Below are 12,595 nucleotides of genomic sequence, written 5' to 3' on the forward strand. Positions count from 1 at the left end.
TCCCGAATAAACGTGTCGGAATATAAAAAAACAAGAGTTTAAAATTACAATTGATAATCATGAGAAAGAGAACGATTCTCTCTTTATTCAGTTTTCAGACCGTCGAAATGAGGACGAATGAAAGCTTTTCACACTGTTGGCATAAGCGGAATCAAATTCTACATTCTCTTTTTGTGTTTGTCGTTTCCCGATTGAATAATGGCTTTGAGAATCCCAGATAAGTTATCAGTACCGTTTGTTTGCGTTTCGCGTCTCACACCATCGGCGGAACGGAACGTGCAAGGCTACGAAATCCCTGATATTGTTGTTGCGAACGCGAATCGAACTGCCGTTAAAAGTCCGTGTGACCCCATTCGGGTTTCGAGGTAACGGGCAAGCGACTCGGGATAAAGCTGTCGTGAAACCCATCCCTTATCAAATTTGTAGCAGGCTCCTGGCTTCGCTTCAGAACCGCCACCAAACGGATTCTTACCTCGGTTCTCAATCGGGAATCACGCGCTTTCACGGACCGGACTCTTTGTACGTTATCCGGCCTTTATTTGGTGTATAAGAATACGGGCTTAAAGGGAAAAAAGTAGGCTCTCTTTGAAGAATAAAAATGACGAGAACCTTCCGGTTCGCAACGTCGAACATGTAGCAAAAAGTAATTAAATCTAATAATGTGTCTGCCGGTGAATCCTCATAAATATACTTGGGCCATTGAACCAAAGGGGATCACGTGGGCATCATCGGCACTACCTAGGATTCCTTTCCGCATATAAAACGGCATGGTGAATATCGTTATCAAAGTGTTTCGACTATCCAATCGTCGGGTGCTGTTACGTTATGTTAAATTTAAGTGAAATTAGCGTTGGGAAAAGTTTACTTGTCCTGGTTTTTTTTTTTTTTGACTGGTATACGAAATCGCCAAGAGCAGCGACTTATTTCAGTTTAGGAAAGTCCATTGGCTACCAACTGGCCAGGCGACGACTTGTCTTAATTTACGCAAACTGCGCTAGCATTCCATGAGCTCCCCCCCCCCCCTCCCCCCCCCCTCCCCCACCCCCTCTCTCTTTCTCTCTCTGTCTCTCTCTGTTTCCGCTTCTCTTAACTCGCAGTAAAACACCCGACTGACTCTGTCTTCTAATTTATATTAATTTTAGAAGCGGCTGTGTATATATATATATGTGTGTATGTATGTATATATATGTATATGTATCTGAATCAAGCAGGGGCGAAAGAGACTCGACTTCCATTTAGTTCTGGCGCATCCAGAGCTTTGGGCAGATCTGTAACGCGCCGCGAAGAACTTTGTTCAAAAGACTTGTTAAAAAAATTTACTCATCACCTCACACTTTATCAATCGACGGGGAGTCGGTTTTAAGTGATTCTTGAAAAACCTATAAATCGCTTGTGCTCGTTGTGTCGAATGTCTTTATTTTTGATACTTTGAGACTTCGGATTATCTTGAATTTCGTCAATACCTGAAATATAATTATGCGTGGGTGGTCTATCTTCCCCTCGACTATTATGATATCATTTCGTGGTTTCTCGTGCCTGTAAATATCTACATACTAAACGATTTTACCTGCTTGTTCACAGATATCTTTCCAGCGAGTCAACTGTTTCACAAACCTTCCACAATGGCTGCCAGTTTATGGTGAGTCTTTTTTTTTTTTTTTTGTCAATTTGCTAATTGTACAACTGTTGTGACATTATGAGAATAAGGCAGAGGTGGTCTCTTGGCAGGTCTGAATCAACCGAAGTATTCTAAACCCAAAAGGCCGGGAAACGCCAATTTATTTCACCACTTCGAGGTGTTTGGTGATTTTATGATCTTGGCACAACAACAATAAGCGTTTAAACGGTTTCACCAACTTCACGGTCGATTTGGCGTCGCGAAGCTTGCCAATTTTTAATCAAGCTTGAACGTTCGAACCCTACGTCACTGATCCTAGCGGGTTCATTTGACCTGATACCTATCACGGTTGTAAAGCTATTCGAAGACTCGTTACAATGAATCGTCTGCTGCATCCCGAAATTCCTTCATAGTCCATTACTGAATTCATTAATGTATATGCCATTCGAGGTTTAATTACATGCGATCCAACAATAAATAAAAAATACTTCATGTTGATACTCATATCTACTCGAGCTTTTCAATTACCATCGATGTACGATTACAGCAACCAACAAGTAATTACATGTGAAAGTAACGACACTCGGCGCAGTATAATTAATTCCATCGCTATACAGTCGTCATCATTTAATAAATCGAGGTGTATTTGCATATCTAGTGGTTTGTTCGCACTCGATTTTGGCAGATGAAAATTTATTCTTCAATATTGATACTGAATCTAAAAACCTAATTCTCTCGAGCAACTTATATTTAACGCACTGAAATGCTCTTAACAATAAATTGTAAACTTACATCGTCCCCTAAATTTTGTTGAGTGGAATTTCATTTATCCAGTGTGAAAACTAAGCCACTCTTACAGAACTGAGATATTACCCATAAAAATGTGAAAAGCTCTCTGATTATTTAAATATTTTTTCTAAATTTTCTATAGTAATGAATGACTCCTGTCGAAATGACTCGGTTTTCACATTTTCGCAAAATTTAGGTACAGTTTAATTTCTCAACTCTGGTGAAACGGATCTCGCCACTTTGTCAACCTTTCTTTAATCTCTATCGTTCAACTTCCGAATGCTCGCGTCGAAACATTTCCTGAATTATATCGAATCGATCCCGTTCCTAGTCTGGGGACCGGCAGGATATAATGCAGCCGGCGAGTCCTACCAATTAGAAGCGAAATACATATCCGCCGGTTAGCGCGAATGTATGGGAACTGGCACGGTGTCGGTGGCGTCCGAATGACGTCCGTGCCCGGTCGAAAGCTCGCATTCCTATCCGCTACAACGTTGGATCACCTCCAACGTACACATCGGGCGCCACCAAAGCTCGCGACCACCGCCGCCGTCGGCCGCACATCACAGGAGGGCTCTAACGATACAAGAACGAGACTTCAAGAGGCTTCGCGTCATCGGTGTACATCGCGTCGGTTAGTTTCGGACGATTCTAAGGGTGCCGGGCGAATTCCCCGCAGTCGTCGAAACTCGGCTTGACCTTTATTACGCCGCATCTCGTTCCTCCGAATCGTGAAATTCCCAAAGACTCGTTGATTTAGGGTGTTGATTTCTTTTTTTTTTTTTTTTTTTTTTAACTGCAAAAATTATTTCTAATACTAGCCTTTTCGAGTTTTCGTAGACAAAGATATGACATTAATTTCTGGTATTGTGAAATATTCTTCGCACGTTCATATAGGTAGGTACCAAAGAGTTGACCAGAGACGAAAACCGTGACTTGTCGACGTATTTGAAAGTACGTTAATCGGATATCTTATGCAATTGAGCAGCAATTTTTTTTTTTTTTTTTGCAAAATTTCTCTGAATTTTGATGTTTTGAAGCAGAATATTTTTCGTGAATATATATCGTGAGTTTCGACTCAATGATTTTCGACCCCTGAATAAACATTTCGGAAATTTGACCGTTCCAAATTTTCACTCCTACTCGATTCGAAGAACCAAGTTGCAAGCTCGGCGGTCGTCTCGAGCCTTGCGATACTTGACTCGGAATTTGGTGAGGAAAAAGAACCGCAGGAAGATGCTAAAGCGCAGAGAGCTAAGCGAGCGCAGACGTCTAATTCCTCGGCCGGCCGCTTCAAACAACGTGACAGAGTATCACGTATATATGCGCGCACGTGCGTTGCGCAAGTCGTTATACGAGAATGTAGCGAGATACGCTCGTGTACTTGCCTCATTCTATTCGCGGGGCCGGCCAGCGTGCCACTGTGTAATTACGTTGTTAGTTGAAGTGCGTGTGTCGCATTCAAAAATGACAGAGATATTTGCTGGATGAATAACTATCTCCGTATTCTGACGGAAATTCAAATCGATCATTGCATTCGTATCGTGTAAGCGTACGCATTACGTTACACGTACAATTTCAACCAGTCCGGGAGATGTTGTCGGTACTCCTTCAAGCAAGTTCAATGCAATGTCTACACTTCAGCATTTAGTACTCGAAATTTTCGCAATCTCAAAATACACTTGGCAAAACTCATTTCCGCCGCTCGCAAGAGGCTTTTACTTTATCCATGATCGTGCAATTTGAAGCAACGTTACGCAAGGAGGATTAATTTTTTTTTTTTTTTTTACGACGGTTAAATAATTATACTCCTTGGAAATTGACGAAAGTTACCGTGGCAATGTCTCAAGTATTCGTCGTCTTCATGCACAAGTAATCCGTAGTAGTTAGGTGAGTAGGGATTGAGCAATTCGGGATTACTAACTTCGATTCTAAATCTGCAAAGTTGTACAACTATACCAGCAGTTGAGAACTAGTCGAACAATGGCAATAAACTCTTTGGCGTACTACTCGAATAAACCTTCCTACCTTCTATAATATTCTGTTTCTTCTATGTTAACGGTAGCTAGACTCTTATTTTCGAACGCTTTGTATTGCAGTGGACAGCATTTTTGTCTGAAATCCGAGCGAGCTAAGTTGTTAATCATCATTTGTATAGATCGATTGTTTTACGGAAGGTACTTAGTAATTACTACTTGATTAAACGCGAGAAATTATACTGTTTTTTTTTTCCCCCGAAGGCAATGTCTTTCTTTTCCCAGTGGCACATTATACGTACAGCCTAATACCTGTAAAATTGACTTAAATAATGAATTAGCCGCGAGGGGACTTGGCGGATGTAAAAAACGAGACCGAGAGATTTAAACAGATGAAATACTATGAGGGGATAAATTATGATAACTCGTATAATTAAATTAAATGACACAGCCGAGGAAAGCGAGTCGTAAACAAAGAGAGACATACGAATTGGAGTGTTACTCCTGCCCAGTGGAGCCTCGTAATGATACTTTTAAAAATATCCAGCATGCGGCGGACGGCTAATGATTATAGACCGCGCCACCCACGCTCCCAGTCGGCTACCGGGTTTGTCACATGCTTCGATGATCGCGAAATAAGCTCAACAAACTTTACGACATTCACCTACATCATCGGAAGATATCGGACCTTGTTTATGTTCGGTAATTTCTCAAACCTTGTTCATCTTCAAATTATAATCTGGACGTGGGTTCTCTTCACGGAAGTAGATTCCCCTATTTAACGATTTACAATTACGAAATGACACTGCCGCTAAATCTCGAAACGAGAAAAACTAGGCGATAATCTTGTCAATGTTAATCATAATTGTATATCTTCACAAATTGAAATATTTTATAATTCAGAGTCAAATTCCATGTGCAATATTACAAGAATTTAAGTTGGGATTCGTTTAGGGGACAATCCTTTTAATTGGGAGAAAAATGAGCATGTCTGTTACATTTCCCTTTTTTTTTCGACAATGTTGCTTTTACGTTTCACACTCGCAGGGTTTATCCATTATATCCATTATATATATATATGTGTACACATTCGAGAATTTTTTTTATTGGCAAAAAATAATTATTGCAGTGCAACGCATCAGCACGATTCTGCTCATAAGTTGAAAAATAACCTGCTAATTTGAAAACCATGACAACTTTCTTAAAGAAACGAGAAATCCAAAAAATTACCCATATTGGTCAGATTGATTCGACTGCCCCATTTATGAATCGACCTGAATATTACGTCGTAAATTTCACTCTGACTACATAATTGGCTGTATGTATAGGCTGATGTGAATTTTTTAGGAATTCACAGCACCTGTTAAGAATTAGTAAACAGCAGCGAATATCACTAGATATCCAAGACGTATAAGGGTGAATCTGAATGGTGATTATTTTCTGTAATACGATGCTACGTTTTTTAAAACATCTTGAAACGATATTTAGCGCTCGAGTTTTATGGATCAGAAGTCATTATGTTTGCTAATGAATTTTTTATCAATTGCTTGTAACGTATTTTCAACTGTTCCATTTATTGTATAATATGTGTCATTTCATTAATATATGTGTTAGCCATAACAGTTTTCCATACAACATTTTTTTGATCGAAGAAAAATTGATCTTACGTGGTTAGCAAAGAATTCATTATTCGCGAATAAACTGTGCTATCATTGAATGAAATTGCTAAATCGATACATTTTTGACGTTGAAAAAATTGATCCACAACGTAACTTCTCGACATTAATCGATGATCGATATTTGTTTTATTATGGAATCCTTGAGTCTGAAATATTTTTCTATTTCGAAAATGTATCGTTTTCATGAAATATCACGTGATTTACTCAATTCGCTGCAGGTCTTGAACCTTGTTCGTTTTTTATTGACGCAATTTATGATTGAACGATATTCGCAATATCCAGTAAAACTTCTAGATCTAGTTACTATACAGTTCTTAACTATTTTCACTTTTTGCCATGACGAAAAAATATAGTTTCGAGTATAAAATACAAATGAGTTTTGTATCTGAAACCAGTAATTCTAGCATGCATTACTAGTCTTGTTGATTAATATCAGTGGTACTATAATTTGTTGTTACTACTGCGATAATTTAATGTCGCTGAAACAATAAATTAATTTCATACCCACATATAACTAAAAAAATGTAGCAAACAAACTCAACGTTGCAATGAATAGAAAATTTAATATCGAAAATATTTAATCACGCTAAATAGTTAAGCTAAATTTTACAAAAATTATTTGCTTATTCAGACATATTCAAGTCGTCGTTGTAACGATCCCTGTTTTACTATAATTTTCTGTCGAGTATAACAGATGAATTTTTTTCTCATTGCGTAATCTCGATATTACAACACATTTCAGCCGCAACAGAGCGAAAGCAACTCGGTTTTCATAAACGACTCGACGTATTCGATCGTTGACACAACACGCGTGTCTACCAATATTTTTCATCCCATAATATTTCTCTAATCCCAGTCTAACGATGCAACAGCATCGGGAATCCCGCCCATGAAAGTGATTGATAAGACGAATAAAATAAGAAAGTGTAGGCGAGACTCGCCGCGACGGTGAAGTAAATAAGAGAAAATGGAAGTAAAACCAGTCCCGTGGTAATTAGTAGTCGCTAGTATGGTACACGAGCCGATTAATCTCCATCACGGCATCCCTCTGACAAATGGTCAAAAGAAGATCCACCTGCGAGTCGCGCGTTTTCTCCGCGTGCGTTTTCGCGCCGCACACGCACGTCTGTGCCCGACAACGTTGCGCAATCGGAGGAGAGAAGGAGGCGGATGTGTTCCTCCGAGGAATATCAGACTCGTTCAGAGGATGGCTGCTGCTGGCCCACGCAGACGGCGGCGGTGTCTGGGGACTCTATAAATAACCGGGGGAATCCCGGAGAACCGGCGGCGCGGTCACGAGGCACTTGAGAAGATCTTGCCTGTCTGCGTCTCTCTGTTTCTGTTGCTTTTTTTTTTAATCCCTGCGCGTCGGAAGCCGCCAAGTCGAATTTTCGCATTACGGGCGAAAACTTTGAAAACTGATTCCTCGCGGCTAATCGCCGTGTGCAATTTTTGTTGCACACGTTTTTGGGGATAGTTGAGGCATAGAATATGTACCCTTATTGCGATTCGAGGAACAATTTCTACTCATCGATCGCAGCTTCTGCTGCTGGGGTAGTGACGCGAGTCCAGGGTTTACTATGCGGCGCTTAACAGCCCTGGAAGAGAGGGCATGACCCAGATACCGGAACAAGCGGACGGCTTTATTCATCTCCTTTTCGTGCGCTGACGACTTACTAATGATTTTCAACGTAACAATGAACCTGGCGAAGTCAGCACCAGCCTGTAATATGCGAACTACTCGAGCAGTTCCATGTTGCACCGTTTTCTGCATCTTGTTTGGTTCAAACGAAGACGAAAAGCGTTTTTCGCATTTATTTCACGTTTTTGTCGCACGGAATTTGTTTTTACCTTCCTTCGTTGTTTTTCAGTTCTTTCGAAAACCCGCACGGGAGGTTAGTCGAAATTTTAAGTTTTTGCTGTCCATTTTATCCATTATACTGATAAAAAGCGTTATTCGATCGTATTGAGTAGTAACAGACCGCACGAATTAACCTGAAGCTTTCAGATTTCGTTGTTAGTTTACAGATAATTCGTGACGCGCCTCGTAATTTAGTCGAAATGTTATCGGACGTGCAAAGCTAGTCATAAATCGGTACAAAATGTGTTCATCGAGGTTGTATATCCGTTACATCCGCTCTGTCAATGTTCCGTATGCACAGCCAACAAACATAAGTTAACGATGTGTTTGCGCAAATACGATAAATGCTAGAACGTGTATCGTCATCGTGCGCCAATTCTACCTCGATCAAAACAATCCATTGTATTATATACAAAGTTGTAAAAGTTGAGTGTCATCGAATTGTTGTTCGGACAGATATGAAAGTCGAGTTAAACCATTCCGTTATAAGTACACACATTGCAAAGAGTTTGAAGCAACTGATGCTTAAGTATATAAATATGTCATGCTCTTCTAATCTGTATAAACGCGTAGATTTGTTAGCCGGGCATAATTCGCAGACATTGTCAACCATTTTCGCTTTTGGTGACCCTATATTGCTGCAGTTTCAGCCGAGCGCGCAACGGGACAATAATCCTATTACGGCTGCAGGCAATTACAATAACAATTTAATACGTTTGTATACCTCGCTCACACGTACCCAATAAATACGGGCAGTAAACTATGGCGATTGAAAATTGCTGGTCTGGCCAGCTGTACCGCTGCACGTGTCCGGAAAATTGATGCTTTGACATTTGGACGCATTCTTCGTCTCTCCGATCGGTTATTGGAAAAACGCCGGTTTTCCAAAGCTGACTAAAAATGGATGTACCGAGAAAAAGCGAATAAAATGAGTTTTTTTTTCCAAATTGTCAACGGCATTCGGAGGTGCGGTTCTAATTTTGAATTTGAAAAGTTCCGAAAAGGCCAAATTCAAATCTTTGGTGTTTAGTAAAAGTTTGATTTCTTTACTTCAAGTTTCGCGATCAAATAAATCGGAACTTCAACCCCGCCCCGTCGTTCGGTAAAATTTTAAATTTTGAACGAACCTCTTTGCCCGCGATCGGAAGCGAGACGAGAAGTAGAAAAGCGACGAAGTTGAAAGTAGGTGTTTTTTGTTCCAGACAAATCTGGCTGTCGGGCTGATTGATTGAGTGAGAAATCAGAAGCGAAGCAAGTCCGAGGATCGAAAACTGGGGAGTAAAGTTGAACCGGGAATCATTTTTGTCTCCAAGTCTCCAACGTGGCTAAGAGCCTAAGCCCGCGTCGAGTGCACCAGGAGTGCTCAGGGGTGGAGGTGGAGGTGCAAGTGCAGGTGCAGGAAAGGCGAGTTGGGGCAGTGAGGCGCATGCCTTACCTGGGGCCTGACATGACATCCCGGCTGTCAGCCTTGTTCTACACGGTCGAGGTCGGGGACACAAAGTTCACCATCCTCAAACGCTACCAAAACCTCAAGCCAATTGGATCCGGAGCCCAGGGTATCGTCTGGTGAGTAGCTGCCCTATTAATTTGCCTGATTTCATTCTCCAACGTTGGCGAGCGTGATTTTATCCGAGATCGAAAAAAGTGCGAGGTCGGCGATACGGATAGTAAGTAAAACGGTGTTGGTATCGGTTCTTTGGAAAACCTGCAGTAAATCGTTTAGGTAAGTGAGACAATGTCCTAGAACCTATCGGTTAACGTTTTCCAATAGCAATAAGATCCGGCCATAAACCGTCAGCCTATCGCAGCATTTCATCCTCGCTACTTCGTAAACGGGAGAGAGAAAAAGGGGCAAAAGAGTGAGAAATCAATGGTTTGAAAAATGGAGTGTAGATATTGAGTCTAACCGATCCGGGCTGTTTCTTGAATGCGATATGAGCATGGCTGGCAGTGAATCGCTGAATTCACTTTTAGTTTGGTACCTACTTCTTCCGCGTTGGCTCACTTTCAGTCGCTTTTTTCAGATCCTTTGGTTTTTGACGTTGTTTGAAGTTTTATGATCAATTGCGTACTTTTGTCATGTGACCTTACAGCTCTATTAGCATGTAAAGAGCTAGTTCACGTGTATGGAAAAATTGAGTTTTGTCTTCTGGAGTTCACAGGATTTAGGGCAATCTATGTAAAATTTACAAGTCTGAAACCTCACCATTTTCAATTTCTACGGTACGATTTTTAGTTACTTCAGAAGACCGAGATGCTCTGACTTTATCACAAATAATTTAAACTTATGATTTGCAAGGTGAGAAATTTTTTGGTATTTCGCAAAATGAAAAAGTCATAACCATAATATTCTCAGTGCAAAGCAACCCAAGCAATGGTGGACAGACCTGAAAGTGACGAGAGTTCAAATATATGAATTTTATGTGAAAAGTCTTTATGCATATTGTTAATTGTAATTATTTAAAATCCTATTTTACGTGATAACTCTTACCATCGCTATATTAACAACTTTACTTTCACAGTTCAAGAAATGACGAGTCATAAGTCTGTAACCTCATTTTTTTGGATACAGGTAATGCTGCGTTAGCTTTCTGACATTCTTTTCATCGCTTGACGATAACTCATTTTTCTCTCAAAATCACTCGTTTTCCTTTTTTCAAACCATCGCATCGCTGGCAGCCGTTTGAACATGTAGAAGACAGCTGGTAGAAATTGATCAACATGATCTCATCGATCCGCGGTTCACCGTGGACCAAGTCGTGATTTACTGAGAGGTAAAGTCTTCCACGCGTACTTACTTGCCAATCTAAACAAAAACAGACGTTCCACTATGCAAAATGCTGCATGGCCGCCTCTGGCCGCGATTGTTTACACAGTCGTTCAGATTTGTTATACGCGCCTCTCGATGCTGTGGGTACATACCTAACGTATATTATACCTAGGTATGTTTGTCCAATATTTATAAAAATTCAAAAAACTCTAATGGAGGCTCAAAGGTATTTTGACTATACTCATCAGCTAAATTCTTGAACAATTCCAACGTCGACTATATTATTCACTGACCTCCGTGCTAAGACGACTTATGCTTTTAACGTCGAGTCGGACGAAGTCTTTTTTCTATGCATATTCGCTCACCGAAATGAAGATTATTTATTTCTGAAGATAATTTGTTTCTCATTTCTGCAGCATTTATTTCTGCCATGTAAATGAATCTATTTGTCAAACCAATAGTTGAATATAGTTTCATCATCCATAGTTGCATCGTTTAGTTAAAATTTTGTCTGACGTTGAAGTATTTATCCTGGAAGATAATTTTCACCTGAAATATAGAAGAAGGAGTTGCACTATTGAATTTCACTTGCTTTGACTGAAAATCGAGTCCACAAATAACGACACATAGAGAAACTACTAAGTCAATCTTTGGAAACAGAATATCTTCACCAGTTATCAGATATTTTCCTTACACACACTTGTTGATCGAATTTATCTGGAAGTGAAGACAGAATCGAAGCAAAAAGTAAGTTGATCAAATTCCCTCGACACCTTTTTCTCTCTCAATTTTATAGTGATCTGTATGTCTCGTGGGAAATGAGTATTCGATCGAAAGCTGACATGATACGCAGGTAAGCTGAGCTCCTTAGGGGACACGAGGACAAAGTGAGCGAAGGACCATCCATACGATTTATCTATAATCAATTTCATCGTTATCCTGTCACGAGTCGTATTCGCGTATATAAGTTAGAAATAGGCACAGTTTGCTGATGCATGCAATCGCATACTATGTCAAATGAGCCAACCTCCAACCTGACCATTTTCGATTTATACCTATTTTGTGGTTTTATCGGGATCTATAAAATGAAATATTTCGTAACTGAGATACGAAAATGAGATCACAAAAGCATTCTTGGAATAAGTTTTTTATTACGCTGGGAAAAATTATCTCTGTTGACCAGTCATTTTACTTGTAATATCGATTTAACAAAGTAATTCATAACCGTTTAAAAATTCATTTAACAACTAAAGCGGTCAGTTTTTAAGCAATCGTATATCAGTGAAAAGTGTACCAAAAATATTAAAATAACCTGTCTATGCTCCATTCACGTGACTTAATCGGAGATTGGCTCACTTGACGTAGAATGCCCCATACCTACATAGCGCATATCGTTTGTCTTTAGCGTTTGTCCACCATCGTTACGTAGAATTTTATTTACAAGTGTTGTTGGACAGATAGTGTTGCATATTTGTTATTAAACAGAACGAGGAATAGAAATTTATATGCAAAGTGCAGGTAAAAATTCATGACGGTAATTAAATAATATTATTTTCGTCAGTGTTTCGTTGTTAAAAATTACAATCAATACGAATTGATTAATTCTTTGAATTCCTCTTTCTTTTATAACCACTCGGCGACTTGCACTATATATTTACATATATAGTGTTTAAATTGATTCACTTGTTTTATTTATTTCAGACCGCTTTGATAATTTATTTATCCATTTACTTGTTTAATTATTCATTTATTAATTAATTTATTTACTACGTTTTATGCATGGTTTTTGGATCCATCCAGTTATGATTTTGGTTTTGGGACGGTGTCGGTATTGCCTCATCACGATTTTTGTTTTTCATTTTCAAGTTTTGTAATTTATGTATATGGGCGGTGGGATTGTTT

The 12,595-nt window shown here is 39.6% G+C and overlaps 1 protein-coding gene across 15 annotated transcripts in view; it reads left to right on the forward strand.

The window, feature by feature from the left end:
• Window positions 1-12,595, forward strand: part of LOC107225375 (stress-activated protein kinase JNK) — a 163,560-nt gene that overhangs the window by 142,050 nt on the left and 8,915 nt on the right. For 10 of the 15 annotated variants that reach the window (XM_046729785.1, XM_046729787.1, XM_046729786.1 and 7 more), the window contains 2 exons: window positions 1,582-1,639; window positions 9,126-9,489. In XM_046729785.1, the coding sequence (XP_046585741.1) occupies window positions 9,350-9,489 (140 nt within the window). In that variant the 5' untranslated portion in view covers window positions 1,582-1,639; window positions 9,126-9,349. Of the gene's footprint in view, window positions 1-1,254; window positions 1,481-1,581; window positions 1,640-9,109; window positions 9,490-12,595 lie in introns of those variants that run through there. The other 5 variants (XM_046729783.1, XM_046729797.1, XM_046729796.1 and 2 more) reach the window with 4 other exon arrangements.

The sequence above is a fragment of the Neodiprion lecontei genome, chromosome 1 (assembly GCF_021901455.1).
Source record: "Neodiprion lecontei isolate iyNeoLeco1 chromosome 1, iyNeoLeco1.1, whole genome shotgun sequence".
NCBI classification, from domain to species: Eukaryota; Metazoa; Arthropoda; class Insecta; order Hymenoptera; family Diprionidae; genus Neodiprion; species Neodiprion lecontei.